Genomic DNA, 17,461 nt, shown 5'->3' on the forward strand with positions numbered 1-17,461 from the left:
CGAAAGCTGAGCGGCGTTGGTATGAGGAGGCAGCACGGCAGCGCGGCTGGGACGAGAGGCAGCCCCAAAAACTTCTTGGGGGTGGCACACGGGGAGTGTGGCTAAGTCAGGTAGGAGACCTGAGCCAACTTCCCGTGCTTTCCGTGGAGAGAAGTGGTCCAGGCAGGCACCGTGTTATGCGGAGAAGCGCACAATGTCCCCAGTGCGCACGTATAGCCCGGTGCGCTACATTGCCGCTCCTCGTATCGGCCGGGCTAGAGTGGGCATCGAGCCAGGTGCGATGAAGCCTGCTCAGCGCATCTGGTCTCCAGTACATCTCCTCGGTCCGTGTTATATGGCACCAGCCCTACGCACTGTGTCTCCCGTGGGTCTGCACAGCCCAGTGCGTCCTGTGCTTGCGCCCCGGAAGTACCGGGCTAAAATCAACATCCAGCCAGGACGGGTTGTGCAGGTCCTTAGTTTGAGACTTCCAGTGTGCCTCCACGGACCGGTCTATCCTGTGCCTCGTCCAAGGACCAGGCCTCCAGTAGATCTCTCCAGCCTGGTGAGTACTGTGCCTGTTCTAAAAACCAAGTTTCCTGTGTGTCCCTCCAGTAAGGACGCTCCAGAGCCTCCCGTCTGTCCTGAGCCGCCCGTCTGTCCTGAGCCGCATGAGCCGCCCGTCTGTCCTGAGCCGCCTGAGCCGCCCGTCTGTCCTGAGCCGCCCGTCTGTCCTGAGCCGCCCGTCTGTCCTGAGCCGCCCTTCAGTCCGGAGGCGCCTGAGCCGCCCTTCAGTCCGGAGCCGCCAGAGGCGCCCCTCAGTCCAGTGGTGCCCTTTATTAGGGTCCCCAGTCCTAGGTCGGCGGCGAGGGTCGCCGTGCCAAAGACGCCACTTAAGCGGGCTAAGACTATGGTGGAGTGGGGTCCATGTCCCGCGCCAGAGCCGCCACCGCGGACAGATGCCCACCCAGACCCTCCCCTATAGGTTCAGGTTTTGCGGCCAGAGTCCGCACCTTTGGAGGGGGGTACTGTCACGCCCTGACCATAGTTTGCTTTGTATGTTTCTATGTTTTGTTTGGTCAGGGTGTGATGTGGGTGGGCATTCTATGTTGTATGTCTAGGTTGTCTATTTCTGTGTTTGGCCTAGTATGGTTCCCAATCAGAGGCAGGTGTCAGTCGTTGTCTCTGATTGAGAGCCCTATTTAGGTAGCCTGTTTCTTTGTGTTTTGTGGGTGGTTATTTTCTGTGTCTGTGTTTCACCATATGGAACTGTCTCAGTTGTTTGTCAGTTTATTGTTTTTGTTCATTGTTCAAGTATTCTTATTAAAATGGATACTTACCACGCTGTATATTGATCCTCCTCTTCTCATTCCAACGACGAGCGTTACAAACACTTTTGTCAGAGATTACAGCTGTGTGTCTTCTGGCACAGGAGAATACTGAGGGGAGGACGGCTCATAATAGTGGCTGGAATGGAACGAATGGAATGGCATCAAACACATGGAAACCATGTTTGATGTATTTGATACCATTCTACTATTTCCACTCCAGCCATTACCACAAGCCTGTCCTCCCCAATTAAGATTCCACCAACCTCCTGTGCTTTATGGGTAAGTCTCTAAGAGCTTTCTACACCTGGATTGTGCAATATTTGCCTATTATTTTCTAAATTCTTCAAACTCTGTTAAATTGATTGTTTATCATTGCTAGACAACCATTTTCAGGTCTTGACTTAGATTTTCAAGCAGATTTAACCTGTTGAGGACAGAGGGCGCTGTTTTCACTTTGGGGGAAAATCGTGCCCAATTTAAACGGCCTCGTACTCAATTCTTGCTCGTACAATATGCATATTATTATTACTATTGGATAGAAAACACTCTCTAGTTTCTAAAACCGTTTGAATTATATCTGTGAGTAAAACAGAACTCAGCAAACTTCCTGACAGGAAGTGGAAAATCTGAAATCGATGCTCTGTTCTAGGGCCTGCCTATTAATGTCCTTGATATTTATTAGTATAGATGCACTTCATACGTCTTCCACTAGATGTCGACAGGCAGTGAGAGAAGAAATGAAGTGTATAACTTGATCTGGGGTCGAATAAAAGCTCTCGGCATGACGTGTCACCAGTTTCCTGTTTTCTGGAGAGCGCGTGAAGGGACCTGGTTTTGCCTTCTGATAAGCTGTCGTTATGGACAACTAATATCTCCGGCTTTGATTTTATTTGATACATGTGACAATATCATCGTAAAGTATGTTTTTTCAATATAGTTTTATTAGATTGTTGAAATTTATTCGGGACGTTAGGCGTGTTGCGTTGTGTGCCTTTGTTCAGGAAGGAGAGCTTCGCGCTACTTTGCTAGCTTTCCGTGCTAATTGACTGGAGAAGAGGACATTCTAAATCCAAACAACGATTGTTCCCTCCAAAGGACCCCTTGTACAACATTCTGATGAAAGATCATCAAAAGTAGGACCCATTTTATGATGCTATTTCATATATCTGTCGAACATGTTGTACTAGTCGTTTGCGCCCAGATTTTGGGTACTCTCTCGCTATACCTAAGCTGGATGTCGTAATGAAGTTATTTTTAGAATTCTAACATGGCGATTGCATTAAGAACTAGTGTATCTATCATTTCCTATACAACATGTATTTTCTAGTAACGTTTATGAATAGTTATTTGGTCAGAAGTTGGAGTGTCATAAAAATATCCGCACATTCTGGGAAAAATATGCTACGTTAGCACAATGTATAACCACTGATTTCAGCTCTAAATATGCACATTTTCGAACAAAACATAAGTGTATGTATAACCTGATGTTATAGGACTGTCATCTGATGAAGGTTTATGAAGGTCAGTGAAAATTAATATATTTTGCTGGTTTATTCCCTATCGCTAACGTGCCTATTGCTATCGCTAACGTGCCTTGATGAATGAATGCGGTAGTGTGGTAGGCTATTGTAGTAAGCTAATATAATGCTATATTGTGTTTTCACTGTAAAACACTTAAAAAATCGGAAATATTGGCTGGATTCACAAGATGTTTGTCTTTAATTTGCTGTACTTTTTGCTTTTTGATTTGCTTTTATGATGAGTATTTAGGTATTTGACGTTGGTGTCTGTAATTACTCTGGCTGCTTCGGTTCTATTTCTGACGGTAGCTGTGATGGTAGCTGCAATGTAAAACTGATTTATACCTCAAATATGCACATTTTTCGAACAAAACATAGATTTATTGTATAACATGTTATAAGACTGTCATCTGATGAAGTTGTTTCTTGGTTAGTTTGGTTGGTTCTTGGTTAGTTAGGTTGGCTTTGTGCATGCTACCTGTGCTGTGAAAAATGTCTGTCCTTTTTTGTATTTGGTGGTGAGCTAACATAAATATATGTGGTGTTTTCGCTGTAAAACATTTTAAAAATCGGACATGTTGACTGGATTCACAAGATGTGTATCTTTCATTTGATGTATTGGACTTGTTAATGTGTGAAAGTTAAATATTTAAAAAATATATATTTTGAATTTCGCGCTCTGCCTTTTCAGTGGAATGTGGGAGGAGTTCCGCTAGCGGAACGCCAGAGCCAGACAGGTTAAGTCAAAGCTGTAACTCGGCCGCTCAGGAACATTCACCGTCTTCTTGGTAAGCAACTCCAGTGTAGATTTGGCTTTGTGTTTTAGGTTATTGTTCTGCTGAAAGGTGAAGTCATTTCAGAGCGTCTGGTGGAAAGCAGATTGAATGTCATGTCTACTCCTGCTCCTCCCCACGGGTGTTCGACGTCGTTGGTTTACTAACCACCGGTCCTGGCAACCCTTCATTACGCATACCTGCGGCTCATCATCAGGCACACCTGGACCTTATCACTTCCGTGATTACTCCCCTTATATATATATATCACTCCGTTGTTATTTCCCATCAGGCGTTATTGCTTATGTTTCCTTGTCAGACGTGTCTCTTGTTTTGTATCGTTCTATGTTCGTTCATATTAAACTCACTAACTGCACCTGCTTCCTGACTCCCTGCGTCGACGTTACAGAATAATGCCTCACCACATGGAAGTAGTAGTTGATCAAGGCATCTTCCAGATAGTCAGTGAACAGGGAGACATACTTCGCCAACACCACGACCAGCTGGCTCAAATGGGGACAGCTATGGATGAGATCCTCCGTGTTCTTCAATGTCTCGACGTTGCCCAAAGGTCGTCACCTCCCTCGGGCGGAGGATTCTTTATTATGTGTCGACCCAGTGAGCCAGCATCACAGCCCATCCAGCAGTCCGTCCAGGTCAGAGAGGTCAGTTTGTCCCTCTCGGACAAATACGATGGGACTCCATCAAAATGCCGTGGCTTTCTAATCCAGTGCTCCCTCTATTTCCGCTCTTCAGATGGGAGCACCCACCACCGAGAGGTCCAAGGTTGCCATGGTTATTTCCCTGCTGATTGGACGTGAGTTGGAGTGGGCTACGGCCATCTGGGAGAAAAGAGAGGATGAGCTGGATTCGTATGAAGGGTTCATGGCTCTGTTCAGGTCTTTGACCATCCACCAGAGGGCAGAGATGGAGGTGAGCGCTTACTCCACCTATGGCAGGAAGACCAGACCACTGCGGAGTACGCCCTCACCTTCAGGACAGTGGCAGTATCCAGTGGATGGAATGAGCCAGCGCTCTGCACCCTATTCCAAAGAGGATTGCACGAGGAGATCCAGACAGAGTTGGCGTGCCAAGAGGACACACTCTCTTGGACGCACTTATCGTGATGGCCATCCGTCTGGATAACCTTCTGCAGGAGCGTCGGAACCACCATCACCGCTCTGCCTCCTTCGTTGACCAATCTGAGTCAGAGCCTGAACCCATGGAGGTAGGGTCCACGTGCCTCCCCGTGGCTGAGCAACACTGCCAGAGACAGCTGGGGCTCTGTCCCTATTGCGGACAAGAGGGGCATCAGCTTCAGCCGTGTCCGAAATGTCCCAACCCGGGGTTCACAAGAGCAGAGGGACGGTCCCGTAATCATCCCTCTCCTGGGTTTGGCGTGAATGTTCCACCATCCTCACTTTCCGCCAAACCGTTTCTAGTATCAATATCACTAGCTGGCTGTCCCTCATATGTTGTATCTACTGCTCTAGTGGACTCCGGTGCCGCAGGAAATTTCATTGACCAGGCCCTTGCCTCCTCACTTAACATCCCCTCATACCCGCTCTTCTCTCCATTTCCGGTTCAAGCGTTGAATGGTCGAGCACTGGGATCTGGAAATGTCACACCCATCACAGCACCACTCACCCTCACTGTGGCACCAGGAAAGCCTTCCCTTCCTCATCACTGCACCCATGCACAAAGTCATCCTCATTCCTCTAGTCTCCCTACCGCTCTCCAGGTAGCTGAGGCACTTTCAGCAGGTGTTCCGGTACTATGGCTTTCCGGAGGACATCGTCTCCGACGTGACCCCCAATTCACATCACGGGTATGGAAAAACTGGGTGTCATGGTCAGCCTCACTTCCGGGTACCAGCCTCATTCCAACAGGCAGGTGAAGAAGATGAACCAGGAGCTGGTGTGTCCTGGGTCTCCATAGACGAAAGACCAAAGCCCCTGCGGTGGACGAATGGTTCCAGTGCACAGAGGGGTGTGGAGTGATGTCCACGTGAGGCTCTAGCCCTCCGTCCGCCGCCAGAAGGAGCAGGCTGATCGCCACCGCAGTGAGGCGCCCGTGTTTCATCCTGGTGATCGCGTCTGGCTCTCCACCAGGAACTTCCCACTTCGCCTGCCCTTCAAGAAGCTGAGACCCCGGTTTGTGGGGCCGTTCAAGGTCCCCTAGAGGGTCAATGAGGTGACATACAGATTACAGCTCCCCACTGAGTATCGGATCTCACCTTCCTTTCATGTTTCTCTCCTCAGGGCGACGGATCCTGGCTGAGGCCGTCCCTCATGACACCCCTCCACCTCCGCTGGACATCGAGGGAGGTCCCGGCTATGCCGTCAGATCCCTCCTGGACTCCAGACGTTGTGGGGGACGGCTCCAGTACCTGGTGGACTGGTCCAGAGGAGCGGTGTTGGGTCCCGGTGGACAACATTCTAGATCCCAACATCATCTGAGATCATCCGGCCCGCTCCTCCTGGACCCGCACGTCGGTTTACAAACCACCCGTCCTGGCAACCCTTCATTACGCACACCTGCGCCATCACACACTCCGTCTTATTTCCCATCAGGCGCTATTGGTTGTTTCCTTGTCAGATGTGTCTCTTGTTTTGTATCGTTCTATGTTCGTTCATATTAAACTCACTAATTACACCTGCTTCCTGACTCCCTGCGTCGACATTACACTGAACCAGGTTTTCCTCAAGGATTTTGCCTGTGCTTAGCTCCATTACGTTTCTTTTTTATCCTGAAAAACTCGCCAGTCCTTAACGATTACAAGAATACAGATAACATGATGCAGCCACCAGTATGCTGAGTGGTACTCAGTAATGTGTTGTATTGGATTTGCCTCAAACATAACACTTTATATTCAGGACAAAAAGGGAATTGCTTTGCCGCATTTTTTGCAGTATTACTTTAGCGCCTTGTTGCAAACAGGATGCATGTTTTGGAACATTTTTATTCTGTACAAGCATCCTTCTTTCCACTCTGTCAATTAGGTTAGTAACTACAACGTTCTTGCTCCATCATCAGTTTTCTCCTATCACAGCCATTAACTTCTGTAACTGTTTTAAAGTCACCATTGGCCTCATGGTGAAATCGCTGAGTAGTTTCCTTCCACTCCGGCAACTGAGTTAGGAAGGACGCCTGTATCTTTGTAGTGACTGGGTGTATTAATACACCATCCAAAGTGTAACTAATAACTTCACCATGGTCAAAGGGATATTCAATGTATGCTTTTTTTATACCCATCTACCAATAGGTGCCCTTCTTTGCGACCTCCCTGGTCTTTGTGGTTGAATCTGTGTTTGAAATTCACTGCTCAAGTGAGGGACCTTCAAGATGTGTATGCGTGGGGTACAGAGATGACGTAGTTATTCAGAAATCATGTTAAACACTATTGCACACAAATCAAATGTTATTGGTCACATTCACATATATCACATGTTATTGCGGGTGTAGCGAAATGCTTGTGTTCCTAGCTCCAACAGTGCAGTAATAACTAACAATTCACAACAATACACACAAATCTAAAAGTAAAATAATGGAATTAAGAAATATATAAAATATTATGACAAGCAATGTTGGAGTGACATTGACTAAAATACAGTAGAATAGAATACAGTATATTGTCATGCCCTGGCCTTAGTTATCTTTGTTTTCTTTATTATTTTAGTTAGGTCAGGGTGTGACATGGGGGATTTATGTGTTTTGTATTGTCTAGGGTTTTTTGTATGTTTATAGGGCAGTGTCTAGTCTAGGTGTATGTATGTCTATGGTTGCCTAGATTGGTTCTCAATTAGAGACAGCTGTCTATCGTTGTCTCTGATTGGGAACCATATTTAGGCAGCCATATTCATTAGGTAGTTCGTGGGTGATTGTCTATGTTGCATGTTTGCACATTGTTTATATAGCTTCACGTTCCTCGGTTATTGTTTTGATTAGTTTGTATAGTGTTATTCATTTTCGTCTACAATAAATAGAAGAATGTATTCTAACCACGCTGTGCTTTGGTCATCCTCTCTTCCACCATACGACGATCGTGACATATATACATATGAAATTAGTAAATCAGTATGTAAACATTATTAAAGTGACTAGTGATTCCATGTCTATGTATATAGGGCAGCAGCCTCTAAGGTGCAGGGTTGAGTAACAGGGTGGTAGCTGGCTAGTAATGGCTATTTAACAGTCTGATGGCCTTGAGATAGAAGCTGTTTTTCAGTGAGTTCGTGCAATTTATGTGACTTGTTAAGCTAGTCTTTACTCCTGAATTGATTTAGGCTTGCCATAACAAAGGGGTGGAACACTCATTGACTCAAGACATTTCAGCTTTTCATTTTTAATTAGTAAAAATTCTGAAAAACATAATTCCACTTGGACATTATGGGGTATTGTGTTTAGGCCAGTGACCAAAAATCTGAATTTAATCCATTTTAAATTCAGGCTGTAACACAACATGTGGAAAAAGTCAACGGGTGTGAATGAGAGCATCTGCTAAATAACAAAAATGTTAAAATTGATACTTTCTGAAGGCACTGTACCTGAGCCTGAGGCAAGCAATCTGACAAAGCAGTTACCGTCTGAAGATGAGGAATCATCGGACCAAAGCGCAGCGTGGTAAGTGTTCATGTTAATTTATTAAAACAGAACACTAAAAAAAATATCAAAGAGAATGAAACGAAACAGTCCTGTCTGGTACAGACACAAAGACAGAAAACAACAACCCACAAAACACAGGTGGGAAAAGGCTACCTAAGTATGGTTCTCAATCAGAGACGATAGACAGCTGCCTCTGATTGAGAACCACAACCGCCAAACACATAGAAATAGAAAACATAGAACAAAAACATAGAATGCCCACCCCAACTCACACCCTGACCAACCAAAATAGAGACATAAAAAGGATCTCTAAGGTCAGGGCGTGACAGTTACACCTTTGCTCTGAGATTATATAAGGGCCAAGCCACTGAATAATTGTACCCTGAAACAAAGTAAACTATAAAGCTAAGACACTTAATAATTGTTGACAATGAAATGAACCAAAACATTTAAAGACAAACAGAAAATAATTTAAAGCGGGAAACCCCAAAATAAGAAGGAACCCAGCCTAACGTAAAAACAAACCTACAGTATAATAATCTAATACTAATAATAGATGCAGCATTTTTACCAGTACATTTGTAATAATTTATCAGGCACTGACTTGAGTGACAACCTGTGGATACTGCTGAACAAACAGCATCATATTCTACAGGTGCAGCAGGTGACTTACAGAGAGCACGTCTTTGAGAAGTTGAGAAGTTAATATTCAGTGTTAAACATTCTCTCTTACCTTTCTTAGCAATTTGAGCACTTCGACTGCTTGTTCTTGTTTCTCTTCTCGGATAAGCTTCTGTATTTCCCGGATCCACGCCACCCGTCTCACGTAGGGGCTGTGGTTGGTTTTTCGCAGCATCCCTGGAAGCTTGTCGGACTTTAGCATCAGGGATGTAAACAAGAACTCTCCGCCACCATTGCCTCCACTCCTCTCGGTTTCTCTGGAGCTGTCATGCCGCTGGCGTCTCCTCTTGGAAAATGTGGTTTCTATTTGGTCCAGACTACTCTGCCTGGTCAATTTAGAACCCATTACTTCACAGAATAATGTTTCACTTGAACAACGGCTCCTTGACACTATGTAACATTAACGTTTGGCAGAATGTAGCCATAACAGTTGCACAGTAGCCTAAACTTGGAAATTGAATAACGCACGCATGTACTTTTATCTTTACAGTATGAAAACAAAGGGAGAAGATATGAGCAGAGGTTGATAAATTACTATATTATCTATTATATTAAATATAGAGCATCCCACCGTCAGTATTGCATAGCTTTCTATTCGTAATTCGTCTTCAAATAGTTTCCATCGTCTTGCAGTAATAACCACGCACTGCCACAGCAGAGCTCGTGCAGTAATACAACATCACACGGAGCTCGTGGTCTTTGCTTCCAATCAGAACCCGCGCTGCCCAGATCAGAGTCGCGCGATTACTCTCTCTTCATACAGGTCCAAGGCTAATTTTGTTGTTTAGCTCATGATGAACTAACTCGATTTGAGAGATCTGACTCAATGCTTTTACATTTTGTACACACAAAAATGCTTGGTTGTTTGGTTGACCCAACTGCTGGGTTGCAGGCTATGGGTCACTTAGTTTGGCTGTTTTCTTTAAAGAGTGCTGTGTTATTGATGCTGGGTGCTAGGTTATTGATGCTGGGTTATTGAGTTGTGATGTGTAGGTCGTGAACGATTTCTTCTTTTTGAACGACTCTTTTTAGTGACTGAGAGGCGTGATTCGGTTTTCTGAGGGACTCGTTCAGTCCTTCGTTTGACCTGCTTGGCTGCAATGAATTCTACAGCAGGATTAATTGACAGGTTGTTTAGTAACAAAACCGACGCGTGCGCAACTATGGGGCAAAACAGACATAATTGGCCTAGATTGTTGTCAACATGTAAACTATACTTCGTCTCCAATATTTATTGAAAACATAAATACATTTTCACAATGAGAACTTGTCTCAAATACATCGTTACAGTTGTTGGTTTGCTAGCTAGAGAATTTTTGCCATATTATCACATACAAAACACATCAAAATAAGACATGGTATCAAGACAAGATAAAACTTGCTGAAACGAGCCTTCTACGATTCCCTGCATGGCAGATTCTTGGCATTGTTGCTACAGTAGCTATCTGGCCATCCAGAATCACAACAACACCCATTGCAGCACACTCATCATTTTCGTGATGTTGTCAGCTAACTTGTCTATGTCTATACATGCTCCTCTGTGGAGACGTGCTCTGACGGTCAACTGTCTTGTCATACAGTGCCTTCAGAAAGTATTTATACCCCTTGACTTATTCCACATTCTGTTGTGTTACAGCCTGAATTAAAAATGTATTCAATCTTTTTTCTCACCCATCTACACACAATACCCTATAATGACAAAGTGAAAACATGTTTTTAGACATTTTTGCAAATGTATTGAAAAGGGAATACAGAAATATCTAATTTGCATAAGTATGCACACCCCTGAGTCAATTAAGCAACAATGGTATAAGGCCAGTATACCACGGCTAAAGGCTGTTCTTAAGCACGACCCAATGCGGAGTGCCTGGATACGGCCCTTAGCCCTGGTATATTGGCCATATACCACAAACCACAGAGGTGCCTTATTGCTATTATAAACTGTTTACCAACGTAATTAGAGCAGTAACAAAATATGTTTTGTCATAACCGTGGTATACAGTCTGATATGCCACGGCTGTCAGCCAATCAGCATTCAGGGCTCGAACCACCCAGTTCATAATACATGTTAGAATCACCTTTGGCAGCGATTACAACTGTGAGTCTTTCTGGGTAAATCTCTAAATTCATACCTGGATTGTTCAATATTTACACATGGTACTTCTTCAAGCTCTGGGTTGATAATTGATCGCATTGTGCAAGAATGAATGCAATTCATTCTTTTTTGAATGTTATGATATACACAGCTTTGTAGAACCTAAACCTACACAGCCTTTGCTCAACAAACCCGAATTCGAGAACAAATTGTTTGGGGTGCTGCAGTTCACCAACGATATTGTGCTTATCACCCTCACAGCAGTCATGCAATGCATTCCGCCAAGAGTCGTTCACAATCTCGTCAAATGTACCAAGAAATAATCATATTTGTAGGCCTAGCAATCAACAAATGTACATTGTTTAAAGCACGCTTTTACAAGTCTCAATCACAAATGACAGCTCCAATAAGCCCTTTATGAGGAATGACATGTGAACGAGAGGCTTGTGGAATCATGACTATTTCGCTGGTAGGTGGTCCTCAATCAACCAATCAATCCAATGTATTATAAAGCCGTTTTTAAATCAGCAGTTGTCACAAAGTGCTTAAACAGAAACTGAACCTAAAACCCCAGAGATCAAGCAATGCAGAAGCATGGTGGCTAGGAAAAACTCCCTGGAAAAGACAGAACCTAGGGAGTAACATAGAGTGGAACCAGGCCCTGAGGGTTGACTTCAGAGCCTGATTCCTCTCTAGGTTTCTTCCTAGGTTCCTGCCTTTCTAGGGAGTTTTTCCTAGCATCCGTGCTTGTACAATTGCATTGCTTGCTCTCTTGCTCTGTGGGGTTTTAGATATGCTACCGGTCAAACGTTTTAGAACACCTACTCATCCAAGGGTTTCTTCATTTTACTATCTTCTACATTGTAGAATAATAGTGAAGACATAAAAACTATGAAATAACACATATGGAATCATGTAGTAACCAAAAAAGTGTTAAACAAATAAAAATATATTTTATATTTGTCACATTCTGACCTTTATTTCCTTTGTTTTGTCTTTATTTAGTATGGTTAGGGCGTGAGTTGGGGTGGGCAGTCTATGTGTGTTTTTCTATGTTGAGGTTTTGTGTTCGGCCTGGTATGATTCTCAATCAGAGGCAGCTGTCAATCGTTGTCCCTGATTGAGAATCATACTTAGGTAGCCTGGGTTTCACTTTTGGTTTGTGGGTGTTTGTTTCCGTGTCAGTGTTTGTCGCCACACGGTACTGTTTCGTTTGATCATCGTTTATTGTTTTTGTTCCTGTGTTCAGTTTTTTGGATTTATATTAAAGACATGAACACTTACCACGCTGCGCTTTGGTCCTCCTCTCTTCCACATTACGACGATCATTACAGAAACACCCACCACAAGAGGACCAAGCAGCGTGGTAACGGGCAGCAGCAGCGATCACAGGACTCCTGGACATGGGAGCGAGATCTGGACTATGTCACTACTTGGGAGGAGATAGACAGGTTGTCGGTCGACCCAGGGAGAGTGCCGGAGCCCGCCTGGGATTCTCTGGAGCAGTGTGAGGAGGGATACCGGCGAATGGAGGCAGCACGGCAGCGCGACAGGTACGAGAGGCAGCCCCCCAATTTTTTTTGGGGGGGGGTGCACACGGGGAGTGTGGCTAAGCCAGGTAGCAGACCTGAGCTCACTCCTCGTGCTTATTATAAGCAGCGCGTTACTGGTCAGGCACCGTGTTATGTGGTTAATCGCACGGTGTCGCCAGTACGTGCCCATAGCCCGGTGCGCTGTAGGGCAGCCCCCCGAAAGTGTCATGCGAGTGTGGGCATCCAGCCAGGGCGTATGGTGCCTGCTCAGCGTGTCTGGTCTCCGGTACGTCGTTTCGGTCCAGGGTATCCTGCGCCGGCTCTGCGTGCTGTGTCTCCGGGGCGCTGGGAGGGTGCAGTGCATCCTATGCCTGCGCTCCGCTCGTACCGGGCAAATGTGGGAGTGGAGCCTAAGGGAGAGGTGCGCGTAGTAGGCACTAGATCTCCAGTGCTTACCCACAGCCCGGTTCAACCTGTGCCTGCACTCTGGAGGGTCCTGGCTAGAGTAGTTATCCAGCCTGGGGGAGTGGTGCCAAGGCTGCGCACCAGAGCTCCAGTGCTCCCCCACAGCCCGGTCCTTCAGGTGCCTCCTCCTAACACCAAGCCTCCTGGAAGTCTCCCCAGCCTGGTGGGTCCTGTGGCAGCCCCACGCACCAGGCTGTCTCTCCGTCTCCTCCCTACAGGTGCTCCCGCCTGTCCAGCGCTGCCAGAGCCTTCCTCCTCTCCAGCGCTGCCAGAGTCTCCCGTCTGTCCTGAGCTGCCCGTCTGTCCAGCGCCGCCTGAGCTGCCCGTCTGTCCAGCGCCGCCTGAGCCGCCTGTCTGTCCAGCGCTGCCTGAGCCACCCGTCTGTCCTGAACCGCCAGAGCCGCCCGCCAGTCAGGAGCCGCCAGAGCCGCCCGCCAGTCAGGAGCCGCCAGAGCCGTCCGTCAGCCAGGAGCCGCCAGAGCCGTCAGTCAGCCAGGAGCCGCCAGAGCTGTCAGTCAGCCAGGAGCCGCCAGAGCCGTCAGTCAGCCAGGAGTCGCCAGAGCCGTCAGTCAGCCAGGAGCCGCCAGAGCCGTCAGTCAGCCAGGAGCTGCCAGAGCTGCCTGTCACGCCGGCGATGCCGGAATTGCCCTTCACTCCGGCGCTGCCGGAGTCTCCCGCCTGTCCGGCGCTGCCGGAGTCGCCCTTCATTCCGGAGCTGCCGGAGTCTCCCGCCTGTCCGGCGCTGCCGGAGTCGTCCTTCACTCCGGTGCTGCCGGAATCCCTCGTTCATTCGGGACCCATGGCTAGGGTCCCCAGTCGGAGGTCGGTGGCAAGGATCGCCGCTCGTAAGAGGCCACGGGGGCGGTTGAGGCGGACAAAAACTATGTTGAAGTGGGGTCCACGTCCCGAGCCAGAGCCGCCACCGCGGACAGACGCCCACCCAGACCCTCCCCTATAGGTTCAGGTTTTGCGTCCGGAGTCCGCACCTTTGGGGGGGGGGGGGGTACTGTCACGTTCTGACCTTTATTTCCTTTGTTTTGTCTTTATTTAGTATGGTCAGGGCGTGAGTTGGGGTGGGCAGTCTATGTGTGTTTTTCTATGTTGGGGTTTTGTGTTCGGCCTGGTATGATTCTCAATCAGAGGCAGCTGTCAATCGTTGTCCCTGATTGAGAATCATACTTAGGTAGCCTGGGTTTCACTTTTGGTTTGTGGGTGTTTGTTTCCGTGTCAGTGTTTGTTGCCACACGGTACTGTTTCGTTTGATCATCGTTTATTGTTTTTGTTCCTGTGTTCAGTTTTTGGATTTATATTAAAGACATGAACACTTACCACGCTGCGCTTTGGTCCTCCTCTCTTCCACATTACGACGACCATTACAATATTTGAGATTCTTCAAATATCCACCCTTTGCCTTGATGACAGCTTTTCACACTCTTGGCATTCTCTCAACCAGCTTCATTATGGCAAGAACAGCTCAAATAAGCAAAGAGAAACGACAGTCCATCATTACTTTAAGACATGAAGGTCGCAAAAACCATCAAGCGCTATGACGAAACTGTCTCTCAAGAGGACCGCCATAGGAATGGAAGACCCAGAGTTACCTCTGCTGCAGAGGATAAGTTCATTAGAGTTACCAGCCTCAGAAATTGCAGCCCAAATAAATGCTTCAAAGAGTTCAAGTAACAGACACATCTCAACATCAACTGTTCAGATGAGACCTTGTGAATCAGGCCTTCATTGTCGAGTTTCTGCAAAGAAAACACTACTAAAGGACACCAATAATAAGAAGAGACTTGCTTGAGCCAAGAAACACGAGCAACGGACATTAGACCGGAGGAAATTTGTCCTTTGGTCTGGAGTCCAAATGTGAGATTTTTGGTTGGTGTGAATTTCCCACCTTAACGCATGGAGGAGGAGGTGTTATGGTGTGGGGGTGCTTTGCTGGTGACACTGTCTGTGATTTATTTAGAATTCAAGACACACTTAACCAGCATGACTACCACAGCATTCTGCAGCGATATGCCATCCCATCTGGTTTGGTCTTAGTGGGACTATCATTTGTTTTTCAACAGGACAATGACCCAACACAACTCCAGGCTGTGTAAGGGGTGTTTTGCCAAGAAGGAGAGTGATGGGGCGCAGATGACCTGGAGTTCAGATGACCTGGCCTCCACAATTCCCTGACCTCAACCAAATTGAGATGGTTTAGAATGAGTCTAACCGCAGAGTGAAGGAAAAGCAGCCAACATGTGCTCAGCATATGTTGGAACCCCTTCAAGATTTTTGGAAAAGCATTCCAGGTGAAGCTGGTTGAGAGAATGACAAGAGTGTGCAAAGCTGTCATCAAGACAAAGGGTGGATATTTGAGGAATCTCAAATATAAAATATATTTTGATTTGTTGAGCACTTTTTTGGTTACTACATGATTCCATATGTGTTATTTCATAGTTTTGATGTCTTCACTATTATTCTGCAATGTAGAAAATAGTAAAAATAAAGAAAAATTATTGAATGAGTTGGTGTTTTAAAACTTTTGACCGGTAGTGTACATGTCAATCCTCTTCTGGCTGTGCTGGGTGGAGAGTATAAGAGTAGATGGCCATTAAGGCCAGATTGTTCTTCTAGATGTTCACACGTTCATAGATGACCAGCAGGGTCAAATAATAATCACAGCGCTTATAGAGGGTGTGACAGGGCAGCACCTCAGGAATAAATGTCAGTTGGCTTTTCATAACTGAGAATTCAGAGGTCGAGACAGCAGGTGCGGGGGAGAAGAGAGAGTGAGAGAGAGAGAGTGAGGGTCGAAACAGCAGGTTTCGAACAGCAGAAGCAGCATGACCAGGTGGACTGGGGACGGGGACAGCCAAGAGTCGTCAGGCCAGGTAGTCCTGAAGCATGGTCCTGGGGCTCAGGTCCTCCAGGAGAGAGAGAGAGAGATGGGAGAATTAAAGGAAGCATACATAAAATCACACAGGACACCAGATTTATAGGACTATGGTTAAACCTCTATTGTACTCTTTTTTCCACCTTACAATATTTAATGGATTAAACTTGAATATGGCAACTTTCAAGATGAATCAAACCACTGTATATTTGATTCATCAATATATGTCATGCGCAAAGGCTCTCCAAACAATGATTTTATGATTCATACATACTTTCCTAACCCTGAAATTTGCCCAAATAATCTACAAAATCAGAGTATTTTATATCTGAAATGCTGAAACGGAGACGAATATGCGTATATTTAGATGGCTTTCTTTCACTGATCCTTGAATTCTGAACCGTTCTCTCCATATATTCTAGTGAGTCTGGTGAGAAAATTCGAATTAAAGGTACACCAATTTCAAAGGGATGGCTTTAGATAAATGTAGTGAAAACACTATTGAATAAAAACTCCACAAGAAAATCTGTTGGCCAGCAAGTGGGAGGGTTTATTCAGTGCACGCAAGGAAACCATGTCTGCAAAGCCCATTACGCACCTGCCTAAGGTAAGTCTGAATACCAACTACTGAGAAGTGCATAGGAAAGACTTGAATAGGAAATGCATACGTTTCCTAATTCTGAATCAGGCCCCAGGAGCCTATGCATATCCCAGTGTTGGAATATGTAAATAATAATGTTATGAATGTTATATTATAATATGTTATGTGCAAAAATATTAAAGGAAAATTGAAATTTGCAGTGTACAAACTTAAAGGTGCTACATATAGGATATATTACATTTTGCATTGTATTTTCAGAAAATATCTGCAGTAACAGTGGAATTATAGTGTTTCACGGTATTACGTACCTGCCAGTGTTGTGATTGGGTGTGATATTTGCCTATTGATTTCTCCCGCCGGCACGGCATCTGTTGTCAAAATGGAAAAGCTGTTTTGACTTTGTGGCTGTGTTATCCAGTGGAAATTAGGTTGAGTGGCCAATGTAGAAATCACTAATTTCCTGGTGAGAAAACAATCACTAAATAGTGTAGGGAATCATTGTACCATCTAAATCGCTGTGAATTATATTTTCAATAACAACAAATATAGTTTTAACAGCTGTTTGAAGCTGGTGGAACAAAACCGAAAGTAAAAGGCTCAAGCACGAGTCTCCACCATGTTACGGGAAATGGGATGCGGACTAGGGGGAGATTTGTTTTGAAAGTAGCCTAGTGCTGTTGCAATTCACCTAGCTTCCACATAGGGGAGAAATTAAGAGAGATTCTAGATGTAGCACCTTTAAAATGATGAACAGGAATAACATTTACTCTTACGGGTGGCCAAAAATAATAATGTGAAAGCCACGGCCCTACTAGGCCACGCCCCCTGAAATAACCGATTGATTACATTAAAAAAGACCTAGCTGCTGGGTCGACCCAACAGATGGTTAAAAAAAACTGTTGGTTAAATTAACCGTTTGGGTAATCCATGTAAAAATAACCAGCGTGTGTTCTGTCCATAATTTACCCAGCGCTGGGTTACCAAATAACCCAAAT

The 17,461-nt window shown here is 45.6% G+C and overlaps 1 protein-coding gene across 1 annotated transcript in view; it reads right to left on the bottom strand.

The window, feature by feature from the left end:
• LOC120025583 (leucine-rich repeat-containing protein 75B-like) overlaps positions 1-9,235 on the bottom strand; it is a 71,858-nt gene extending 62,623 nt beyond the window's left edge. The window contains exon 1 of the mRNA XM_038970137.1: positions 8,942-9,235. Coding sequence (XP_038826065.1) covers positions 8,942-9,235 — 294 coding nt within the window. The remainder of the gene's footprint in view (positions 1-8,941) is intronic.
• Positions 9,236-17,461: the final 8,226 nt, after the last annotated feature.

The sequence above is a fragment of the Salvelinus namaycush genome, chromosome 31 (assembly GCF_016432855.1).
Source record: "Salvelinus namaycush isolate Seneca chromosome 31, SaNama_1.0, whole genome shotgun sequence".
In the NCBI taxonomy this organism is placed as follows: domain Eukaryota; kingdom Metazoa; phylum Chordata; class Actinopteri; order Salmoniformes; family Salmonidae; genus Salvelinus; species Salvelinus namaycush.